At 40.8% G+C, this 24,831-nt stretch overlaps 1 protein-coding gene across 1 annotated transcript; it reads left to right on the top strand.

Moving 5' to 3' along the window:
* The first annotated feature begins 596 nt into the window (after nucleotides 1-596).
* On the top strand, nucleotides 597-22,408 carry MTNR1B (melatonin receptor 1B). Its single transcript, XM_030951060.1, has 2 exons — nucleotides 597-813; nucleotides 21,399-22,408. The coding sequence occupies exons 1-2, from the start codon at nucleotides 597-599 to the stop codon at nucleotides 22,265-22,267; spliced, it is 1,086 nt and encodes a 361-aa protein (XP_030806920.1). The 3' UTR covers nucleotides 22,268-22,408.
* The last annotated feature ends 2,423 nt before the right edge of the window (nucleotides 22,409-24,831 follow it).

The raw sequence follows: 24,831 nt of genomic DNA, 5'->3' as shown, positions 1-24,831 counted from the left end.
GGCGCACCGTGTGCCTGGCGGCGACAGCGGCGGGGGGAGCGCTGGCCTTGCGCTGACGGAACACCGCGGTCCGAGCCGCGGGGCAGGGAAACAACAACCAAACCAACTCCGCAGAACCAAATCACAAACAACCCCCAAACAAGCGCTCTCCCGGCGGCGGATGGCGGATGTCCTCGGCTGAGCCCTGGGGCAGGAGCAGTGTTTTGGGACAGGGGCTTCTCCGCCGCCCTCGCCTGTCCCCGCGGCTCTCCGGCCACGTAAGCTGTCACCGGGGATGGCCGAGCGCGGCTGCCTCCGCTACCCGCGGATGCTGCCCCCGCCGCTCCCGCCCTCCCTCCCGCTCCCGCTCCGCGCCGCCGCTCCCGCCAGCCCCGCCGCCTCCTCCCTCCCTCCCTCGGCAGGCGGGGCTGGGCCCGCCCCCGGGCTTCCCCCACCGCCCGCGAAAGGGGAGGGGGCTCTGGCACCGCCCTATCCCCGCCCCTGCCGGCGGAGCAGCGCCCGGCGCGCCCCTTAAAGCCGTTCCCGCCCGCCTGCGCGGGCAGTCCGCGGGGCCGCCGCCGGTCACCGCGGGGAGGCGCCGGGACGGGGTGGCCGCGATGCTGGAGAACGGCTCCCTGAGGAACTGCTGTGACCCGGGCGGGCGCGGCCGCCTCGGCTTGGCGGAACGGGAGGCGGCGGCGGCGGGCGCCCCGCGGCCCGCCTGGGTGGTGCCGGTGCTGTCCAGCGTGCTGATCTTCACCACCGTGGTGGACATCCTAGGCAACCTCCTGGTCATCCTCTCCGTCTTCAAGAACCGCAAGCTTCGGAACTCAGGTAAGGGCTTGACCCCCGCACCCTGCCCGGCCGCGGCAGGGAGCAGCGAGCGCCCGGAGTTCCGCCGCTATCCTGGTCCTCGCTTCCAGCTGTCCTGAGGAGTCCAGCCCGCTTGCCGAGTCCGTGCGGGCCGCCCGCTGAAGGCGGGGGGCAGAGCCCCCCATCTCTGGGTTCTTGCCCTGTAGTGTGTGCAGGGACCCCCAGACGCTCAGTCACCCTTCCCAGCGCACCGTCTCTGCGCTCCCCTCGGCCTCCGTCCTGCCCTCCGTCCGGGAACACAGGTCGTTCAGTGGTGCCTAATAAGGCATTATGTGGTCTCTATGGAGCTCCCGAGGAGGGAAATCGGTGCCATCCGGCACAAAAAGTGTGCCCAAAGCCGTCGGAGGAGTGAAGGAGGAGCTTTTAAAACTTGCTCAAGAGTCCTAAAGATACGGTGCTGTGCATGCGTGGGGAAGCGGCTTAGAACGCTCTCTGGAGCCCGCATCAGAGTTCACGGTAGTCTTCACGAAATCGCCTTCTTGTCTCCTCATCGCACATCCTTCAATTAGAACACAACAAATAAAGTGCGGTGTTGTCTTTGAATCGTGTTTACAATTTCTCCTTGTGTGTGCTAGAATGTTGCTCTGCGTTTTTCACTTGCTAAACGTACTGGCTTTATCTCCTCATCTCTGCCGGGCTGGTTGCAACGTGTTTCAAACTACAAAACTCTGTAGTTCCTCACCAACTTCTCTGATTTGCCTCCTGGCCCTGATTCGCGCGCGTCCCGCGGCGTGCGGATCCTGCAGCCCCTCCGGCTCCCCCGTCGATGGAGCCGATTGTTCCCTGATGCGCCGAGCTGGGCACACCCGCACTCGGCCGGATGCTGGGTGTCGGTGCAGTATAAAGTGCTACCCCCGAAATTGTGGTGTATCTACTATACTTGTAGTACTTTGTTGTTCCCGGAACTCCTCATTCCTTCGAGACTCGAGTTCCCTCGTTTTCCATGCGCACGCAGGTCGGGGTAGCCAAACTTTGCTGGGAGCTGGCAGGAGTCCGGAGCGCTACGCTCCCCGCACTCGGAACCAGAGGGCTCTGCCGTCGATCCTCTGTGTCAGCGGGTGCTCCATTGCCACCGGGAAGGAGGGAGAGCTGCTGGCTTGTTTCTCCTGGGGGTGGTGGGAGTGTTGGTTTGGGATGTTTTTAACCGGTGTCACTTCCCAACGCTGTTGTGTCTCACGTGCGGTGACCAGAGCTCCTGCTGACGGGGAGCAGGCGCTCCTTCGCTCTTGCTCTAAGTTAAATCGTCCTCAGGGGCAAAAGCAGTTTATGGAGGGGTAACTCTTGCGCTCCCCAATAGCTGCACATCTCGCTGCAGGCGGGAGTTGCCGGCAAGTCCCGTTTACACAGGGGTGAGTGATCACACTCCCCCGAGCAGCGCCGAACCTGAGAACGACCTGGAGGGGTGCCTTGGCTGAGAGAGGGAAGACATGGGGTGGCCGCTGCTAGTCCGTGCGATTGTGCTTGGGCTGTCCGTCACGGGGCAGCAAGCCGAGACGAGCAGAGCCGTGCCGAAGCCGGCGGTGCCGCATGCCCCGGAGCCGGAGTCCTGCGTGCCCTGAGCGGGACCGCGGCCGCTGAGCAGCGCTGGGCGCTGCCCCGGGCCAGCGGAGCGGGGCTGGGCTGGGCTGGGCTGGGCGCCGCGGCGGGGCACGGAGTCCCGCGGGACCCGCCGTGACTCACCGGCGCTCTCCCGGCCCCCTCGGCGCCGGGGGAAGGCGAGTACCCGAGGGGTTCGTGCCTGGGCTCCGGGGGCAGGAAGTGCCTAGGGAGCAGGGCTCTCGCTGGAGGGGCGGCCGGCCCGAGGCACCAAATCCCGTCCAGCGGGGGGAACAGAGGGACTGTCTTCTGAAACGTTCCCTTCACCCAAATAACAGCAAAGGGAAGTTTGGACTTGAAGAGAGTGATGCCTGGAAGAGTAAGTTTCAAGATAGTGATCAAAGTTCTCTGTGGCACCCTGGGACTGTTGGGGGAAAAATCCAACCGCCCCCCGCAGAAAAAAAAAAAAAAAAACCAAAAACAACACCACAAAACAAAAAATCCCCCAAACATAGTCGTCTTACCTAGTTCAAATACCTGCTAATTGATCTCCTTCTAGGATAATCCTTAATGTGATGTCACTGACCCTGTCCCAAAGATCTCTTTATCTTTGATAAGTACTGTGAAAAACAGCAGGGAAATCTTTCTGCATAATCTTCATTAGGTTAAATACCTTTTAAATTGGCAGTTCTTAGTTTTACATCGGGGGAGAGGACTCTTGGAGGTGTAACTGAAAGGGCATAGTTTGGTAAATGTCTGCAGAAGTCTTTTCAGGAAAAATTTCTTAGGGAGGAAGCAGAGTGGAAGAGGACTGGAAACTGATGTGGGTGTGTGGGTGGAGTGATAGAGGGGATGGGAAAGGAGCCCTTAGCCTCTGACAAAGAAAGGTGGAAAAGCAGGTGGACTTGCAGGTTTCTAGTCTTAAAAAAAAAAAAACCTATGTGTTTGTACCTGCAAGGGAAGTGAATGCAGTAGAAAGTGAAATGGTGAGGAAAAACAGCATGAAAGGAGTTAGACCTTGTCAGAGAAGAAAAAGATGAAGTTAGGGGAATGGTTATGACAGGAAGACATCTAGATGATCGAAGGAAAAAGGAAGATCTATACATCATGAGCACTCAGTTCCCTTTGAAGAAGTTAGTGAGAGATTTTTCTTGTATGAGAGTTTGGTACTTCAAATAAGTCACGGGTGTATAAGGAATAAATTAACCAGCTCTGCCTACTTCTGTGGCACAAGAAGTAATCATGCTTTCAGAAAGCAATACAGGTCTAGCAGTTTTTCCAGGATTTATCAACACTAGTCTGTTCTAGACCTCACAGAGAGATTTGATAACTGGAAACAATGTAGTTATGCATCACTGTCCTTAAAATTAAAGCATGACCAAAAGTAAATCTATTCTAATGCTGTTATATAATGGGAGGTGCAAGAATGGAGTGAAATAAAATGATCTATCAGCCACTGGGCTTGTACCCTATTATGTTCAGCAGGAGAGAAATAAAGAATAGATAGGATTGGTGTTTCTGGATATTGTTCATTCACTCCTCAAACATGGGAATTTTGCCAGCTTTACAACAGAATGATTGTTTCAGATCACACAGCAGCCTCTTTCCCACATTTAAATTTGGTTTTGGGGAAAATCTGTGAAGACTTTTCCAAGTAATGCATAGCATAATTGGTATGAATCAACATGCTTGTCTTACATAACTGCGCCCAGTCTTTCTATGAGAGGCTGAGCAACTTCTGATCTCTGAAAGTGATTTAATTTACAGAAATTAATGCTTTTATCAGTTCTAATTTGGGAAGAGAGCAATTTCATCTAACACACTACAAAATTAAATAAAACTTCGTATGTGGAAATAATAAAATTAAATCAGCTTGCCTTTCTATTTGAAATGTCAAATGTGTTCTGAATTTTCAGAAACAATTATTGATTTTGTGTGCCTGCAATTAAACATGCCCGGTTGACGGCAGCTTTTATATTGCTGAACTTCTGAAGTGTTAAAGTTTACATGAGCTCAACAACCACTGCTGGGTGATCAAGTATCCCGAAAGTGTATCAAGTAAATCAAAGCCACTAGATGCTTTTAAGAACCTTAAAGATACTTTTGTATAGCTGTAGCGATAAATGTAACATTATGGGCGGGGGTAAGAACCTGGTAGGAAGCACTCTAGAAAGTGGGAACCAGCAAGGCATCTCCCAGAGGACAGAGATAAAGCAAACCATTTATACTTCATTGGTCCTAAGGCCAGCATAAAATCAGTGAGAAGTGAGAACTAGGCACATTAACTCAATATCATTTCAAATAGTAATGAGGACTTGGGACCCTTTGACTTTTGGCAGAATATTAATACTAACCTTGGTGCATTGCCAAAGAATGCATTAGTGGAAAGTGGTATTTTTAGTGCATTTTGTCAGCCCTCCTCACCCTCTCCACTATTTTCCTTTCTATATATATCAGCTAACACAGCACAGTGAGACTCTCATTTCCATTTGAATAGCAAGGTGCTGTTGCAACACAAATTAAATCAAAATTCATGTTTCTTTTACCTGTAAGAGCATCGGTGTATTCGCATGTTTAGTTCTCTCTAATGTGTATGTGGCTCTAGAGATGGACAATGCTTCTCATGTGGTCATCTGTACAAAATAAACAATCCTGCATGTAGGATTATAATATTGGTACTTATCCATCTACTAAATAAACTTGTTCAGCAATATAAGCAAGTCTTGTAGTATTTTTCCATGCTCTTTCCATAGCCTTCACTCCACATTTCTGTGATACAGCTGAAGGTAAGTTATCTCCGTTGTTAAATGCTGTTTTCAGTTATTCTTCATCTCTTTGGCCGCACTAGTTCTCTTTCCCTCCTTTATTCCTCCACTATTATTTTTCCTGTCCACTGGAATACAGGGTAGTTTTTTCCTGTGATGGAATCCATCTCTTACAAAACGACAGTGGAGAAACCTGTTTCTGAAACCACTTGGAAAAATTGTCCTTTAATACCAGCAGTGACACTGACAAGAACATATTTTGATGAGCAGATCATGAGATCCAACTCTGATGGATCTCCTTACTTCTTGAACCCTGGATCCACAGAAGGAGTACTTTGTACTCCTTACTTCTTGAACCCTGGATCCACAGAATTCTTAGCCCTGGGACTGGATGTGTTTGGCTTTCATATTCTCCCTCACATTCTCCTTAAAGGTGCTCAATGCTAAGAAATTGATGGAAACATAGCTCCAACATTCCAAAAGTTCATTGAACCCAACACTTAGAATAAAGTTTTTCTATCTCTTACCATGATTCAAACTAATTTTTACTTTATTTTAACTTTGTAATTATTAGTTGCTTACTTAAAGTGGATATCTTTATTTTTAGAATTACAATTGTCATTTAAATTGAATGGATTGTTTCTCCACTGGTTGAGAACTCTTGTGCAATATTAATGGGAAGTAAACAAATGTTTACCCCTCAACCTTTTTTTTCCCCCATAGTAGACAAGTCAAATACTTTTGTTTCCTCTAAGTAACTAAGTTCCTAATTTTCCTGGGGGTTTTAGGCCTTTCCAAACTAAATTAATCTGTCTTAAACAGAAAACTGACCTATTCACAGTAATGCAGATGAAGTACCACCAATACTCTCAAGAAAATATTAACATTTTATTCTGCTCTGTCCTTTCCTGGATAGACAAAATGGACCTGGCATGCCTTGAAGACACATTTTCCTTTTATGTGGTAGCATAATATGGGTGACTGTTCTTGGTGCAGTCACTTGCTGATGCAGCTCTTCTTTTTCTTTTGTTACACAATTATTCCTTCAGTGCCTGACCTCATATCTCATGTTATTATACTCTATCCACTTTCTGGTCCTTTAGTCCTCAAGCAAAAAAGGATCTTGGCATGTCCATGTATCAGTAGGCTCTCAACTATGTATTATCACAAAATTTCATTAGTTCTCTTTGTGTTTTGTGATGTAATACTTCTGAAACAGACCAAATTAGTTCAATGTAAGTTATCTCCCTCCGGTCCAACAATTCTCTTTCATCATTGTCTAGGAAGTGGTAGCAACAGACTGTAAGTGGTACCCTGGTGATTCCAAGGCTAGATTTGTTTAGAGCAAGCTCCCAGATCCAGAAAGTCCAAGTCCAGCTTTTATTAAATAAAGATGATCACTTTGGTTGGTACAGCCACTTTGTATAAGTTCACATTGATTTTATTCCATTTCTCTATACATGCATCTTTAATTTTCCTATCCCTCCAAGTTTGTCTCTCCAGTTTTGGCTAGAACTGAGATTAAGAACCCAAATAGTTCTCAATTCATTCTTCCTTTTCAATGATTTCCCACCTTGAATACAGGTGACATGTTAACACATACTCTATATTAGACAAATTAAACTTCCAGAGGTGGCAACACTGGTTTGCTGTTCTTATTACTCCCTGACTAATTGCTTTTCTGACTTGCTGCAAGCACCATTCATGCAAAATGAAACAGCATTTGTGCAGCACCATAGCAAAGGAGGAGGAAATGGGTAGTAAAGTGTGAGAGCACCACAGCTGCATGTGAGTCATGGCAACACTGCTCTTTGGGATGCATGTGGGAACCAAGCTCTGAGAGAAATCAAATCACTCAAGCCTGAGAGAAATCTGCACTTCCCTACTGGCAGGGAGGACTAGAGAACATTTCAGCCCCTTTTTACAGGTCACACATGTAGCTCTCAATACTTTCAGAACACAACACTATCTCTGAGATAACAGATGTTAAAAAATTCCTGCCGTCAAGAATATTCAATCTTTCTGATATTTTCCCTTTATTGTAGTGTAGATATGCTGATTCCTCACCTGTCATCCTGCTTTGTCCCCAAAACCACCATTTTTGTCCTTATTAAAAGGTCTAGTGCAATCTTTCTTCAAACCAGGGGCCATATTAAATCAATTTTCAGGGTTCCCCTCCCCCAGTAACTTGTCTTTCCTTTCCTCTTTTTCAGTGTGCTGAAAGGGCATTTTAATAAGTTTAGAAGTTTTTGTGAAGTCAAAGAAGTTTAGGGGGTTAGTTTCCATTTTATCAATTCTTGCTCTCTCTAGCAGTTTTCTCGGTGGACATATCTTTTACTTCTAGCCTCATTTCTTGTCCTTACTGAGACAACTTCTTCTCCATCTAGATCTGGAACTTTTTCTTATATTTTTCCCTCTTTTGGACACAAGTAACAGAATATTTTTGTACCTTTAATATGAAGAAATGCCCAACTTCTTCTACATTCAAATCCCTAAGCTCCTCAATACAGCTGATTTCACTTTCCTAATTAGCTTCTTTTATTTATCAAAATGTGCAAGCCCCCTTCTTAGCTATGTCTGCTTTGTTTATTCTTGTATTTAATTTAACCAAAATAATCTCATCTACTTTCAATACAACCTTATTTTCTATGGCAGGCTCTTCAGGGATGTCTTTGTTCTTTATGAAAACAAAGGCTGGGATATATTGGGAAATAGACTCTGAATTGAAGAAATCTGCTGGGTGTATGTCCAGAACTCAGCTGCCATTTCTGTGCTTATTTTCCCCTTTACATATGAGGACCTGCATTGTTAAATTGGCTTCATTAATGTTTTCCTCCTAAAAGGAAGGTGCTCTCATCCAATTTCAGGTTTCTGCATTCTTCACTGCACATTGTCTTTGCACCTCTTCCCCCTTCTAACTTTGTCTTTTACCAGGATATCCTCTCTAGTCTCTCCCTCTCTCTCTCTCTCTCTCTCTCTCTCTCTCTTCATTCTCTTTCTTCTATGAAGACAATAGACCTTTTGGTTGGTATTTCTCTTCTCTGATCACTGGTGCAATTCCATTCTAACAGAATTGTTTCCATAAAATTTTATTTCTCACTGGTTTTGGATCCCCTATTTTATTGCATGGGTTCCTGGCACCCTTTAACTGACTCTACTGCTTTTTATATTACCACTCCAGTTGAACTCTGCAATGTTTGAGCTCCTGTTTTCTGTATTTTTTGCCACCACCTTCCTGAAGCCAAAATTCCCTTGCCCTGGGTGTTAAATGAAGAAACTATGTGGTTTCTTCTCAAGCTCTCTTCCCATCTCTCAACTTCAAGTTCTTTTTATTCATTCTGCCAGCTTGGATTGCAAGCTGGTATCCCATATGCTTAGGTGAAGTCTGTCCATGAGGATATGAAACCTCTTCCCATAAAATACCCCAAATGATCAAGACTCCAAATCTTTCCATATAACTTCTAGAACTATTCAGGCATGTGCCCGTGACTCATCTCATAATTCTAATTATACTTCTATTCTCTTCTTGGAGAGGAAACAGAATTGGTTCATCACCAATTCCATCCTCTTTTCTGTGAGGCTTGGTTCAAACAGTAACCAAATGAGAAAATAAGTCTTCAAAGTTACTTATGAAATAATAACTTTGAACTTTGTTAACATCTAAGTAAATCCAAAAGTAGAAGAGCAAAGTGAAAAGCCAGTATTATTAATTTGCAAAATAAGAAAATTTCTTTAACAAAGGAGGTGAATCTTGCAGGTAAATTTAGAAAAAAGTGAAAAGTGGAAATCTAAGATTGTTTTAGAAGAGAAAAAATCTGAAGGATACAGAATTTTAAATTATTTCAGAAATAGAAAGTTTGTAAGGTAATTATGATCCTAAAGAGATTGAAAGACGTATTTAAGAGTACAGAAAGGTCATAAAATAATGGCAATAAGGCAATAATGTATTGCCAAGTTATCATTGTTCTGAATTACCATTTACTTTTATCCTGTATGGTAATCCATTTGTTGATAAGCAAAAAAGAAGTTTATTGCCAAGATCAGGTCCAAGATACTTTTCTTTTGGAATGTAATATTAAATCCCATTCCACTTAATAAGTGGAGCTATTTGTATGCTTATCTTTATAGGAAATAGAATGATAAGGAGATTTATTTGAGCTGCAGAAGTATGTTTTCCTGAACTTGTGAAGAAGAATCTAAGGGTGTATTTATGTTGTGTATTTCATGTGGCACAAGTCCACTCTACCCATGTTTCAAGGGAAGGAAAACCAAAGGATGCTGTTAGTGTGATGCTTTTCCTGCAACACTGTATTCAGGCTCCCCTTAAGGCCTAGTCTAACACAGTCACACAGCTTTTTTTTTTTTTTTTTTCAGCCCAGAGTATGAATAAGTTTCTTTCATCTCCTTGATATAACCAATGCAAACATACTCTAAGATACAGGAAATTAGAAGAAGGTCTTAGCAGCTGTATTGTGGCAGTTCCAATGGGTCTTAGGAGCACTCCCTTTCCTGCCAGCTCTCTCCTGGACTCTGGACTGACATTCCTTTTGCAAGACACACTGACTGCATGAGGAATGACCTCTCTGCAGTAAAGCTCTATTCTTGGATGGACCAGCAGAAGCAATTCAAGGATTCATGGTGCTCTTTGGCACAATCAGCCAGAGCTAAGAGACCAAACCTCCCCACAGAGCGCTAGGACAACTCAGTTTAAAAGACTAATTTTTTCATCTATTCTTAGCAGATATATATTCACCAGATTGCTTTAATCATTGTGTTGAGGATGTTATAGGAGACTACTCTCTTTCTATTAAATCAGTGACAACCTGTTCTCTCCCTCTAGGAGTAAATTCTACTCCGACTCCAATTCAGATCTATTATGAGTACCACTACCTTCAGATATGCTTCAGATTTTGGCTTCTTAGAAGTTATCCTTTACAAGTGCATATTGGTACCTTGACATAAACCGGCCAGTACATTGCCTTGTTCCCAGGAATACATATGAAACCAGCCATGCTTTCCTGAGCTGATAAAACCATTTTTTCATTTGCAGAAAGGAATACTAATGCTATCACAATTTTCATCTTCCTAAAAATGAATCCAAGCACTTGTTCTGCTTTTTAACCTTCCACCTTGATATGGGTGTAGAACAGATTTCCTGACAGCAAAATCCCACAGAAACATGGCTAAATCACTGTGGGTGCAACACTGTGGTGCGTCCTCCCTAACAACAGTAGCTGCTTTAGAATCTTCTGTTTTACTTTTGATCTCTATACTGATAAGGACTGAGATATATCAGAGTCAGCATTTTCCTGGCATTTCAGCTTCATATGGGACAGCTACATTTTGACATGAAAACAAATAAAAGCACCTTAAGCACGTTCATCAAATTACTAGAATCCTGACTGTTAGGATTCTTTTTGTAATTATTTATTAATTGTAGAGGTATTTGATTACACTGTTTAATAAATGCTGCTCAAATTATGTCTTGCAGAAAAAACATAACCCTTCTGACAGACTTACAAATTTTTTCAGCTGTGTTTTATGGACTTGGATCAGTTTCAATGTTTAAATACCTTATGAAGATGATAATAATTTATATGATAGTTCCATTTATACTGTCTTTTTTTTGCTATAGAACAACAGCTGCTTACCTGTTGGTTTATATTGCCGTATTTGCTCAACATAGGCAATAATTGCTGTCAGAAGATAGCACATGCAGCTCCCGGAACTAATAGTCTGACTAACAAGAAAAATATCCTTGGTATGTCAGCCCTTGTAAATATAATTATGTTAACTAATTGTAAGTTTAGAACTAGCGGCAAATTGTAAAATATATCACTGCAAAGAAGACAGGAACCAACAAGCAGCATCCTCAGGTCTCTATGATTTGCTCCAATGCTGCCCAAAATTCTCAGTGTCCTCTCATTCTAAAATCAGTTCAATTTTTCCAAATAATTCAAGTGTACACAGCATTTCATTTGAGTGCAAATAGGGAAAAGAACCTTTTGTGTGAAGGCTGTCACCTATGAATATATGTAATAATAATGAAACTTACCATTTTTATGCGCTAATTTTTTATTCAAGTAAAAATAACCTACTTTTTAAATATTATCCCCACAGTTTAATGAAAAAAGTGTCTATTCAAGGTGTCCATTCTGTGCAGATCTTGTCCATGGTAAAATTCATTGGAGTTGTGATCCTTAGGACTTTTAAAATATGTTTTTAAAAGCAGTCAACTCTAATCAGATTTTCTACTGAGAAATAAAAGGCTGTTATATTAAAACATGCTGCTTTTCTTCAAGACATGCAAATGGCATAGTCACTACGTGCCAACTGGGAATTGTCCAACCCTCCTTTCTGTGAACTGCCACTTCAGGTTCTTAAGAGTCTTGTGAATATAATCAAGAGACTAAACATTCCAACCAGCTTGCTTGAAATCAGTTGTTACTCACCGGAATGCACAGGGTGTAATTTTTGGATTGTTAGAGAGGAAAAAATTTTGATTAATAGGGGACTGGTATCTTTGTATGCCTTTGTCTTGTTACGTTAGTGGTCATGACAGAAAGAATATTTAAAATTCAAACTTCCCTGCCACAGGTCAAATTGCACACCATTATACTCCAGGTGTTTTACTGGCGTAAAATATAATGTCAGAAAGTGAGTGTTGTGCTGTGGAAATTTAGAGCACTCCTACTCAAGGACAAGGAGTCTTCCTGAGATATTTTTAAAGCAACTGCAAAAGTAATTGTTATTAGATTCACAGGTGGGGTTAGAGCCCGTGGACAAAAGATTACTTTCTGAATCAGTTTTCATGTTAAGCAAGACTTTCCTTTCTTTTTTATTCTTCTTTTATTCTTATTTATTCTTCCCTTTGCAGTCATTAGAAGCAAAATATATAAAATATTAATCAGATGTTGAGGCAGGGTTTGTAAAAGGATGGTGTAACAATATTGATTTGCCTAGAAAAAGTTATTTATCTGTAAGTGGGTTGAAAGAGTTTATAAGATTTTCCCTATGATTTTGGTACTGGGTATGAAACCTCAGCTACACAATCCAGAGTCCAATTGCAGCACTGGACATCTGTTGTTTCAAAGTAGAAGAAAAGCTAACTAATTTGAGGTCTTGTAATTATGAGTTTGGTTGGATAATCTAAAAACAATACAAACTTCTTTAGTCACTCTTGTGAAACACCTGGTATGCTAGGACCATAAAGACTGTAAAACTTGCTGTACAGCCAGCTTCCTGGTTAAAGATGAAGCAAGAATATCTGCTCTGCTCATGGAGAGCAAACACAATAGTGAAGCAGGTGACCTTCAAACACTCTCAAACATTCTCATGTAGTTTATATATATAATGTAGTGATTTACATGTAGTTTATATATATAATATAGTAATTTCCATTTGAGCTCAGTTTAGTAAAAGCTATATTGGTTTGCTCCAGTTTGCAAGTGTATTCATGGAGTAAAAGAGGTGTGACTCAGTAGGTTAGGCAGACAGAAGTTGCCCACAGCAGTGTTTCTGGGTCACAGGCCACCAGGTCACTCACTGGGCTGAACTAGAACTGCCACAAGGAGCTAGTCTGAAGGGCTGGTTGCACTCAGTTCACAGCGCTCAAAGGTCATCAGAGCAGCATGTGGAATAGGATTCTGCAGAATCTAGTTTAGATCCTTCTAACCTAGTAGGTGAGTATCTAGATAAGGAGGAGCATTCTAGCCTTGCTAAAGCCAGTGGGAATTGCTTTCTGAAAACGATTTTGCTAGGAGCTGGTGCCTCCTGCCTCTTTCTGCGCAGACTTTACCAGACTCCACGCTCCACCCCCACAGAGTTCTGTACCCTTACTGGTCTGTAGATTTACTGGTCTGGAAATGTTTCTTGACCCAGGTTCTCTGTTTGCCTCAGACTATTTTGTCCAATCAAAGATTGTTCAAAAAGTTCTGCTGTCACAAAGAATCCAAAGGCAGAAGTATAAGAAAAACAAAGCCCCATCTATTCTAATCTGCACTGGGGCCTCTTCTTCTGGCCAAGCAAGTCTAGCTCATTGTTAATGACCATGTCTGGTCTCTGCATGCATAGTAACAGGTATGATCTTAAGTACCCTCTGATATTTAGTAGATCAAGTAGACCCCTCATCTGTCACAAAATTGACAGCATCTTGCCTCTATTCCCTAGTGAAAAGGGAAAATATCCTGTACACTGATTCCTTACTGGAACAGGTCACCCTGAGAGGTTGTTGAGTCTCTGTGGCTGTAGACAGTGAAAGGCTGACTGGACATGGCCCTGAACAACCCACTATAGTTTATCCCTTTTTGAATGGGAGGGTTGGACTCGATGAACTCCAGAGATCAGTTCCAGCTTTCATAGTTCTATGGCTATACCGGTTGCATGCCTATCACCCCTCATTTACCTATCTCAACAATATCATGACTTGCAGGCGCAGCCACAGCAGAGTTGTTGTCTTGTCATTTTTCAAGGCTTCTACTGGCTCTTAGAAAAGACCTTGATTCAGCAAATGATCATTACACACTTTGTCTGTATTGAGTTGGAACACAAAGCAGCTAATACTTCAGAAGAGAATACACAATCATCTTCTTTAAAAGCATTTTATTTATTCATCTGTTCACATGCTGTTTACAAACCTATGAGTATCATTATAAGATGAATCATGTCACTGTACTTTGCTTTAAGACCTTGTTTCTAAAAGAAGCAGATGGCAGAGACTGACAACAGCTTCTGAAGACATTCATCTCCCTATGCATGTACAGTAACGAGGCCTTCCAAAAGCTCAGAACAGAAAGGGTAAGACTTTTCCTTACTGAAAGGTTATAATGGCCATTTTTGTCAAGTATCATCTATTTTCTTCCTTGGTGAAACAGGAAACAAGAGAAGAAAAGAAAATTATAAAGAAGGGACTCCATAGGTTGTTTAGAATCATAGGCAACCTGTCAATATAAGTGTTTTCCAATTAGATGTTCCCGTGTACTCTATTTACTGCAGTGTATAAGATCCTATTTTATAAAAATCCAGAATCCTCCACCATGTCTGGGAGTTTTAACACAGGAACGCCCAAAAGTACACAGAAGGAGTAATGGGCTTAGACTTGGTTTCTTTTAGCAGATGGAACCTGTTGACATGTACACGCTTTGCACATACTTGTCTCGGTAGCTGTCACAGGCTGCAAGTCCTCCACCTGCAGCCCTAGAGAGCAGTTGAGCAAAGCACTGAGGAAATTGCCACTTGCATGACTTTGGTTCTCTAAGTGGAGATCCCAACTTCTACACTGGTCAAAAAGTTCTGGGCTGTTTATTGGTCTGAAGGGCTAAACTACAAGATGCACCTTATCATGGCTAATCAAATCTCTTGGCAAATTGGTCGTGATTGTGCCCCACAGTCTCCAATAGTCCCCAGTTTTATTCACTTCGTATACCAGCCTGATAGCCTGAGTATCTTCAGTAATATTAAGCCTTATATTTTAAAATAGACCTATTTCATGTCTGAGATTTGTTGGTTTGTTTGGGTTTTTTTAAATTCAACTGATCTGCTAGCAAATATTAAAATAGAACAAAACACAAACCAAACAGCTTAACAAAACAAAACATGGTCTTAGTTTGAACAAAATTATTTTCATTTTTCAATTTCCTGTCTTTTTTTATAAAAGAAGGTGGAAGTTAAGTTATTCTAAGGACTTGAGCAATGTTTTCTTGCAGTAATAAAGAAAAATACCAACATAATTTCCTTTGACACAACTATAGTTTAGATACAGTAGCAAAGATGAAAGTAATAATAAAGGTGATGGAATGAACTATTGTTTCACACAATATAAATTAAAATCTGTCAGGGCATAATGAAGTTTTTTCCCAGAGTTTTTATAAGTGAAATATTCTTCCTTTGTTTGGTTCCACATTTCAGCCTTTTATAGTTGAGCTTGAACAAGTTTTGGGGTAGGGTTTTTGTTTGTTTCTTTAACAAAGCAACATCTTATAAAATGCTACATATTTCACTTTTATTTTTTTGACATGCAATATAATGCTGACACACTGAATAAAAAGTTATTAAAAATTATAGGTCGCCCAGCTCTTTATAGGATCTAACTAGATTGCACCTGTTGTATTTTACAGCTTTTCATATTAGCCCCTTTGTCAGCAGTAAATGAGTTTTCATACTTGCAGTTGTACAAGTAGGTTTCCTATTCTTTCTTGGTTGAAGCAATCAACAGCTGTGATTACTTCAAGAGAAGAAAATTAAGCTGATATGTACTGGCAGATATAGAAAACAGGACTTATTTCATGAAAAAACAGTCTGTTTTTTTTGTTATTTAGTGGTTGTGCTCAGCAGCTGGAGGTTCTGAGGCTAGGCTGCCACTGGTGCCATGGCACTTAGCCTCAGAGTGAATGTCTTGGCTTCACTCCCCTTGTGACATGTAAACTGGAAAAGGGGAGGTTTTAAACTAAAGAGGGTAGACTTAGATTAGCTATTAGTAAGAGATTCTTTACTGGGAAGGTGGTGCGACACTGGCACAGGTTGCCCAGAGAAAACATGGATGCCCAAACCCTGGAAGTGTTCAGGGCCAGGCTAGGTAGAGCATTGAGCAACCTGATGCAGTGGAAGGTGTCCCTGCCCATGGCAGGGGGTTGGAACAAGATGATACCTGAGGTCCCTTCCAACTCAAACCATTCGGTGATTCTACAAGACATGATTCTCTCAGCAACAACATTGGCCTTTTCAATCCTAAATTACCCTCAAGGCAAGGGCCTGACTTCACTGTTAGGGCATGGATAAAAGGGATCTTCTCCCCTGAGCCTGCTGCAAAATGCAGCTCAGTTTCAGATGGCTGGATGCACAGAACAAGGCATTGCTAGACTCATACTCTGTCTTAAGCAGTAGATGCTTAAGCAGGAACTGAGGAGAAAAAGAGAACAGAGCAACCCTGCACGATGCTTCTGTATTATTACAACTTGTGGTTCCTTCCATCTCAGAGGAGTTCCTAAATCTAGTATGATATGTCTGTTAAGTAAACTTCAAATAAGTACTCTTACAAGTACTTTTCCAGTCTTCCCTTGAACACAAGTAAAATTTTTTCATCTACAAAATCTGTTAAGGATTTACTACCTAGTGCAGCAACCATTCCCTTTTATTTGCTTTTAATACAACTACAACTAGCCTTATTTAATAGCTCTAGCTCTTCTCTTTGCTCCATCCCTCAGCATCAGTATGCCACTATGATGCTGTTTGGGAGAAGAAAGCTGGACCAGTGCTGCCACTTTTCCCAGACGATGCCTAACAGAGGTGGTGTTATCTAGCAGAAAAGTAAGAGCAAGGTTCATGAACCTGGAATGTTCTTCCTAATCAGTGTCTTGGAGAGTTCCTGCACCTATCTCAGTTTCCCTGCTGTTAAATCATGAGAGGGATTTTTAAACTTTTTTTTGGATGAGCATACTGATAAAGAGCACTCTACAATACAAGTGGTAACCTGTGTATTCTGATTCTAGGCTGAAATTCTTGAACATAACCTAGAAAGGGACAAGCACGCTAACCCCAGAAGAGCAGCAGGGCTGGTGAGTAGGGCACTCTCTGGGGACTATGGGAGACATAAACTCAACTCTTTCAAAGAAGGGTTCTTCTGTCATGGAAGTGTCCTAACTACTAGGCAACAGTGAAATTTTCTAGTAGTAGAGCCTGTCTTGCCACTTCTGCTTCCCCTTTTCTTTCTAAAAAAATACCCGGTAGTGGAAAAGTTCCTGCAATCTCAGAAAGTATCAGAAGCCCGGAAAAGTATTAATCACCCCGAAAATGTAGTATCTGATTAACGATCAGCGTTTTGCTTTGGAAGAGCAAGCCCGGGGCGTTTTCCTGCTGCCCTGCTAGGGGATGCGATGCTCTGTCTCTGCCGTGGCTCCCGCACTAGGTGGCAACAGAGGGTCACCACCGTCCCCAGCAGCACCCGAGCGAGCCACAGGCGAGCAAAACTGTGCGCCCAGGGACTACAAACCTCAGGCCTTTTAACTCAGCTTTCGACAACAGCACGGCACTTTTGCACCTGTCGTCTATTGGCAAACTCAGGGCAACAAACTCGCAGCGAGGACTGGTGTTCCCATATTTAACCAGAGGGAGAAGAAGAGGGGAGAAGAAGCAGAGGTTTTGTTTTGGGTTACATTTATGCCTAGTTGCCAAGCATGGTAAAATCATGATCTCAAAAACAACAGTGCGATTTAGATACCTCCTTTCAGTAAATCTGCGTCTGTGTTGACAGTTGAGAGATCTGCTTAATAAGCCTAAGATTCACCTCCTGCAAATGTAGCTTCCAGCACTAATTCATAGCTGCAGATGTGGGGCCAAGAACACAGTTCTGTTCTGGTTCGGGAGTCTGCAAGTCACTTAGCCACAATCTCCAAGTCCTTTTTACATGCTGAGCTTTTGTTCTTGTGAGTCCAGCATTCTTCTTCAGGCCAGTCCTGTTTAATATCTTTATCAGTGATCTGGACAAGAGGATTGACTGCCCCCTCAGTCTGCTTGCAGACAACATCAGATTGGATGGGAGTGTTGATCTGCTGGAGGGCAGGAAGGCTCTAAAATATGTTGTTCTGGTGGAAATCTATTGCCTGTCCCTTTCCCTTGTATCAAAGTCTGCAGTATACCTCACTAATATCTGAAATAATGAAACATAACTACAAAAGAGCATATCACTGCCTTTAAACTGTCACATTCAAAGAAAACAAACCCCCATCTGGCATTTGTTTGGAGCATTATGTTACACCTTCTGTTAGCAACACGCTGTTGAACATTATACCAAATTAACATGTCTCAGTAAATCAAAGCTTACCCTAGGTCTTGGCTTGTACTGTCGCAGGGAATTCAAATGTCAATGTGTGAAAAACTTAATTCTCTGCTCCACCTGATGCCACAGATTGAAGAGGGTGATGTCTCCCATATGTTGTATGTATGCAACATATTAAAACTTATTAAACAAATGTGTAACAACCAAAACACTATCTAAAAAAAAAAAAAAAAAACACTAAAAAAACCCACCATGATATAAGATATATAATTAAACATTTTCACCAGTTTAAAACCAAAGAGAGAAGAAAAACCTTTAAAAATAGTTGCTTACTGCAATTGCTTCTGGTTTTAGTGGAGAAATTAAAAGTCAGTTGTCTTTTCAGAAGGCAGATGCTTAGCTCTTTAAAGTTTTGGCCTTACCAAAAAGTTTGTTCTGTAAGTAAATTCCCACAACATCAAGTCATATCAAGATTACAAGAGGATGTGACAGCTCTCTTTCTCTTGTTAGTTGTAGTAAGTAAACCAGTATGCAGGAATGCTTCATGAAATACCTATCTAGTTCTGTTGCACCCAAAGTCAATATCAGAACTTATTTTCTTTTTTATGCATAGAACTGTCAGTGTTTAAAACAACACAGATGTGCATATTTTTGAATACCTGGCAAGACATATGGCTTTCAGTAGCTACTGCTTGTAATTAAGGGGTGTTTCCACTCCAGCGAAAAAATTAATATACCTCTCTCTCTAATGAAACTGAAATCTAAGAAGAAAGTTAATCAAGTTAATTCCAGAAGCAATGATCATTCCAGCTAGATGAAAATTCTGTGCTTTCTATTTGGTTACAAGCAGCAAAAAGTTACCTCTTTAGTTATATTATTAATGTTATTTAGGCCACTCTAAAAGCCCTGGTTTAGGTGTGTCAAGGAACATTTACTTTCTCCAAGCACATAAAAAATGTCTAAGATCTTTGATTTCTCAAAATGTCAATTATTTATGTTTTTTTAATTAGAAAAGTTTCTCTCTACATCTGTAGATTATTCATTGCAGTAATAAACATTGAACTTAATACTATAGTCATCCACAAAGACAGAAAAATACCATTGGAGCTTACTTTGAAGTGCACAGTGGGAACATTCAACCCTGTAAAAAGCCATAGAAGTGACATATCACCTGAGGCCTTTATGGATATTGGACCATTTTTCTTCTGAGTTGTAAACTAGTAAATTAAGTTTTTGACAAATTCCTTGCTCACTCTATTTATTCATTGCACCTGGAATTTTCCTGAAGTCCTAAATTGTGCTCAAAACTTTGAAAATATCTTGCTAAATGTACTTTGCAGTTTATTTCCAAATGTGATTGAAAGAGCTCAATGCCCACTCTATTTCAACTGAGCAATTACATTTTGGGTAGAAGCTGATGCTGGAAGGCCTTAGAGTTTAGATTAATCTTAGTGAACACACTAGACTAAATTCTCTCTTTCTCCAAAAGGCATTCTAAATCAGAAAAAATAGTCTTTTTTCCTCCCTTTTTCTGTCTTTTTTTCTTCTTTCCTTTCTTCTGACTTCCAGCTTCTGACTTCTCTATCTTCTAATGTCAGATACTGTGATGAAAAAACATAAGATAAATTCTTGTTGTCAGGATGTAAATATATTCTGATAAAGATGCCCTTGTTCTTTCGTTAGTTTTGTTTTTTGTCCTGTTTGCCACATGGCTACAAGAGGCCTTCATAGTCAGTTCATCCTTCCTGGTCAAAGGGATCAGCTTTATTTAGGCCAGTACTGACAAATCCTTGTTTTCTATTTTCTTACAATCTTCAGTGGCAGACTCAAAGCAACTTCCTTCTTCTTGCCATTAATTTTTTTCCTCTGTGTCTATTTTGAAACTTCCTTGTTGTGACTGAAGCTTGCTTGGAATCACTACAATCATAGGAACATTTGAAGTTATCATGGCTCACTCAATGATCTCCCTAATTTGTTCAATCTTTCCTCACAAATCATCCAGCTGCAGCTATGGAAAAACTTGTGTAGCTTTTAAAAATATATGAAACAGGCTACTAAATGCATAACAAGGAACTATCTGAAATAAGTTGAGCACTGCTTTTGAGATGGGCTATGTTTCTGAGGGTACAGATGGATAATCCTGCTTTCCATTAAGTTTACTTGCTGTTGTGCATATTCTGGTGAGCATGGTGGTCCCCTAAAGTGTATGGGAGAAGGACAGCTCCCCATTCCTTAATTCAAGAACCTACAGATGTAAAGCAGGTGGAGAAAACAGAGTAGATGTGAAAATCCGTCATTTTTGATGAGCATATTTATACATGGTTGTTGCTTTTACGACTTCCAGTGAATGCCATTCTTAATATGACATGGAGAACTTGTTAGCTGAGGACTAGTAAGCTCAGAATATGTAGAATGGAGCACCTAACTGCGCTTTCCAAAAAATGATTATGTTCCATGCACAATTTTTTTAATTGCTCGGATTTTTCCATATCAGTTCATGCTGTAAACAACTTCCACGAAAGAAAGAAGAGTGGGCAAGCCATATACAAAACCATATAAACCATATACATTTCATGTTACCTAAATGCCAAGAATTCAAAGTTACTACCTCTATCTTCTAGAGTGAAGTTCCTAAAGAACATTTTTCAGGAATATAGTTTACTATCTCACTATTATATAAAAATACCCTTAGATACACTGTCAGAAATTTCAAACAGATGAAAAGGACACTGGATAAAGAGAGAAGATAGTGCTCACCTATATCACCTATATTCCCTGAATATCATAATCAGAAAATATGAATACTTCCTCTTGCATGCATGGAACTTTTCTTTGTATAATTAAATATGCCTTTCTGCAGAGGATGGTGAAGATGATCCACTCTTCCTTAGACAATCCAAAAGGAAAATAACTACAGTATGGGTAGCCCATTCATGCAGAAAATATCTATTCTACAGAATATTGTGCAGCAATTTAGAGCATACATAAAACAATACATCCTTCCAATACCTATAGACCTAGTCTTTGTATATCCTTCTCCTTTATGCTTCTGAAGCCCATTAGCATTCCAGTGATAGGATAGAATGGCATAATGACTTACTTACCTGGCACAATTTAGACTTTTTTTTCTTTTTCATTTTATCAATCCAGCCGTGGAGTTAGCTACACTTAAACAACTCAACATGCGCTTATGTAACGGCTCACTGATGGCTATGTTTATTAAAGATAAAAAGAGCAAGGAGGATATAATCCAGTTACCAACAGACTTGAAACAACCTGTTGCTGCAGATATTTCCGTGGTGCTCCAAGTTACATTGTAAAATCATTTCCCTGTCGGTCCTATATACCAGCTGCTTGCTGACATCACCAATAATTTAGCATTGCAGATATCCAAAATAATGAAGCACTTTTTTTCTTCTTCACAGCTATGCTTGCTTTCAGACTTACGCTTCTGTATTTTTCTTTCCTTCCAGGTAACGCATTTGTGGTGAGCCTAGCTTTGGCTGATCTGGTGGTGGCCTTGTATCCATACCCACTGGTGCTCTTAGCTATTTTCCGCAATGGATGGACACTGGGTGAAACGCACTGTAAAGCCAGTGGTTTTGTGATGGGACTAAGTGTAATAGGCTCTATTTTCAACATCACTGCAATTGCAATAAACAGATATTGCTACATATGTCATAGTTTTGCCTATGACAAAGTGTACAGCTGTTGGAATACAATGTTGTATGTCTCGTTAGTCTGGATATTAACAGTAATTGCAACTGTGCCAAATTTTTTTGTTGGCTCTTTGAAGTACGATCCACGCATCTATTCATGCACGTTTGTCCAAACTGCAAGCTCCTACTATACAATAGCTGTGGTGGTCATTCACTTCATTGTCCCTATCACCATTGTCAGCTTCTGCTACCTTCGAATTTGGGTTTTAGTGCTTCAAGTTCGAAGACGAGTCAAGTCAGAAACAAAGCCAAGATTGAAGCCAAGTGACTTCAGAAACTTTCTTACCATGTTTGTTGTTTTTGTGATTTTTGCCTTTTGCTGGGCACCTCTAAACTTCATTGGACTGGCTGTAGCCATTGATCCTACAGAAATGGCACCAAAAGTTCCTGAATGGCTATTCATTATAAGTTACTTAATGGCCTATTTCAACAGCTGCCTTAATGCAATAATATATGGTCTTCTTAATCAGAATTTTCGGAATGAATATAAGCGAATTTTAATGTCACTGTGGATGCCAAGGCTTTTCTTCCAGGACACATCCAAAGGAGGAACTGATGGCCAGAAGAGCAAGCCTTCTCCGGCTTTAAACAACAACAACCAAATGAAGACTGAAACCTTGTAAATGTGTAATAGTCAATGCAAGAGTTTGTCATGGAGAAAACCAAGATCACAGTTGTAATGTTCTGGTCATTCCTGCTCAATTTTGGGGAGTTTCCACTTGGATCATGCTTTATGACTGGAATACTGTCTTCATAGTAAAGCACATTGCTCTGGATTAGTGATTTATACAAGATATTAATTGAAAAGATGTCTCAGAATTAAAGCAGCAGGTGGGTGCAAGCTGTTTTAGTTCTCAGAGCTGAATCCTACTTCCAGACATATGAATGAGGTATTTTTTTACTTCAGCAGGAGTTTTGCATTCTTTATACAAGACCAGGATTCATTTCTTTGAAGAAGTAGTGAGTCTATGTGCTCATCAGAGCTCATCAGAGCTCTGGAGTGGTATTTTCCTCCCTTCTGTGTCTGAACAGAGGGTGAGACAGACACTCTATTTTTCACATGTAAGCCAAACACTGCATTTCTGTGACAATAGTGGTGTCTTTGAATTCAATTTGTAAACTGGAGAGAAGAATATTTGTGTAAAAGCAAATATTAACATTAGAGACTTTCCTCACAGGTTCTTCATACTTACATACATTGAAAATGGGAATACACTGTGTCTACTCACTTCATCTTTCGTGGTTAATTTTATGGTAGATAATGTAATTGGTTGATTTCTCACAGATTTACCTTACACAATATTCTTCCTTTAGAAAAGATTGAATTTGCATTGAATTTTTTTTATTTACCAAAATATCTATATAAAATGTCATTTGATGCACTTTAGCACACCTTACACATTTGAGACAGATGGGAAATTATAGCATATGACCTGTGATCATCTGTACTGGCGACTGAACACTAGACAGGATACTCTAGATCATCTCAAATGATGCTAGACCAAAAAAAGAAGCCCTTTTGACTATAATGGTAGCTGATATACTCAACTCACATGTCTACATCTAATCTCGAACAAAACCCACTGCTGGCGTCTAACCTACTACAACCTTCAGGGTTCCCTGTAGTGGAGATATGTTTCCTTCCATCTGTGATGATAAACACACATCCAAGGATAAGATTAATTGCTTTGCGGAGGTGCTGGTCTCCTTTCACTGACTTTAAAAGCAGCTTTTATAAATAGTTCGAACACCTAATTTTGGATAGCTAGAGAGGGATTTATCTTGCTTAATTTGGGATGAACCCAGTGTAGACGTTTGCACACAGTCCACTGTCTAAATGCTCACAGTAGTTCTTAGAGTCCTAGGAATTTATTCCTTTTCTTTTGAAACAGTTATCTTTATTGATCAGGGGAGCTATCAGCAGAACTCAGTAATTGTACCTTCACTGACTCTAAAAAAGATCTGGTAGCTCACACACAGACATTTCAGGCAAGGTCATCTTAATTCCATAGTTTACCTACACTTCATATTTGCAGTTCATAAAATAAAAGATTATTTTCGGCTTTATTTTTGAACTCAGTTCAAATTCTAACTGGATTTCTGCTTTTCCAGGTAACAAATTGTAACAGTGACTGTGCAGATCAGATTACAATTTGGGTTATACTCCAGAGCATCATAGTAATTAACACAATGTGGTTGTATTATCTTGAAATCAGACTAAGGATCTGTGCACAAGCACACAATCAATGAGCTTATTTTATCATTAGGCTTGAAATGCACATTACTCTTAGCATTTCTTAGCAATGCTGTTCAGGCTAGAGGAGCTAGATTTCTGGTAAATCCATGCCAGGGATTGAAATGGAACAATGAGGAATTCAGGTTGCTATTACATTCCAGGTTTCCTGACCTGACTATTATGAAAAATATTTCTGCAGTAATATTAATTTGTACAGCAAATATACTCCTTCTGAAGCCATAAAGATGTATTAAACATCACCCTTATATTGCTAGAGTGATAGAAAAATATCAAAGAACCACAGTATTTTAAATGTTCTATTAGCTGGCCAAAAGCCTATGTAAAGTACAGCAAAGCAAAAAATGTGATTATTATTTTAGCTGCTTTCATGTTCTTCACATGATTTCTGAAAATCTCAGAAATCCAGCACCCTCAGACTCATACAGTGGTAAGCTGATAAGAAGCTGAAAACTTTGTGCATAGGGGTAATGAAGAGATGGGAGAAATATAACCTCATGGCAGAAAATAAAAATATTGTGGCTAAAAGTAGCAATCATTAATAAGTAGGGCTTTACCTGAAACATAATTTTGTAAGTCTGAAACAATTTTGGTAGGTACTGTCTTTTTCCATGATGTCCACAGCAAGATATGGATCACAAAATCAATATACATGTATATCTACATGTTAAATTTCCTTCAGAGTAAATAAGTTTCAAAAGTCTCTGAAGCCTGTAGGAAAGGATATAAAATTTGATTCCTGACAGTCTTGCTTTTACTGACTTCTCTGAGTAGTCAAAATTGTGACTTGAAAGTCAAAATTGGTTGTCTGACTTATTGGTGAACTATTATTAGAAATAAGCTGATAGACCTTGGTTTATCTCTCACTGGAATGAGTTAGAATAGAGTCTAAAAATAATTGGTTTAGCTCCATAAAATAAATTTAAATGTTAG

The sequence above is a fragment of the Camarhynchus parvulus genome, chromosome 1 (assembly GCF_901933205.1).
Source record: "Camarhynchus parvulus chromosome 1, STF_HiC, whole genome shotgun sequence".
NCBI lineage: Eukaryota > Metazoa > Chordata > Aves > Passeriformes > Thraupidae > Camarhynchus > Camarhynchus parvulus.
Note: the sequence above shows the minus strand (reverse complement) of the source record. Positions and strands in the feature narration are given on the sequence as shown.

Coding starts and splice junctions, on each gene's coding strand:
- MTNR1B (XM_030951060.1), top strand. CDS start 597: ATGCTGGAGAACGGCTCCCTGAGGAACTGCTGTGACCCGGGCGGGCGC. Junction 814..21,398: donor CCGCAAGCTTCGGAACTCAG/GTAAGGGCTTGA, acceptor CTTTCCTTCCAG/GTAACGCATTTGTGGTGAGC.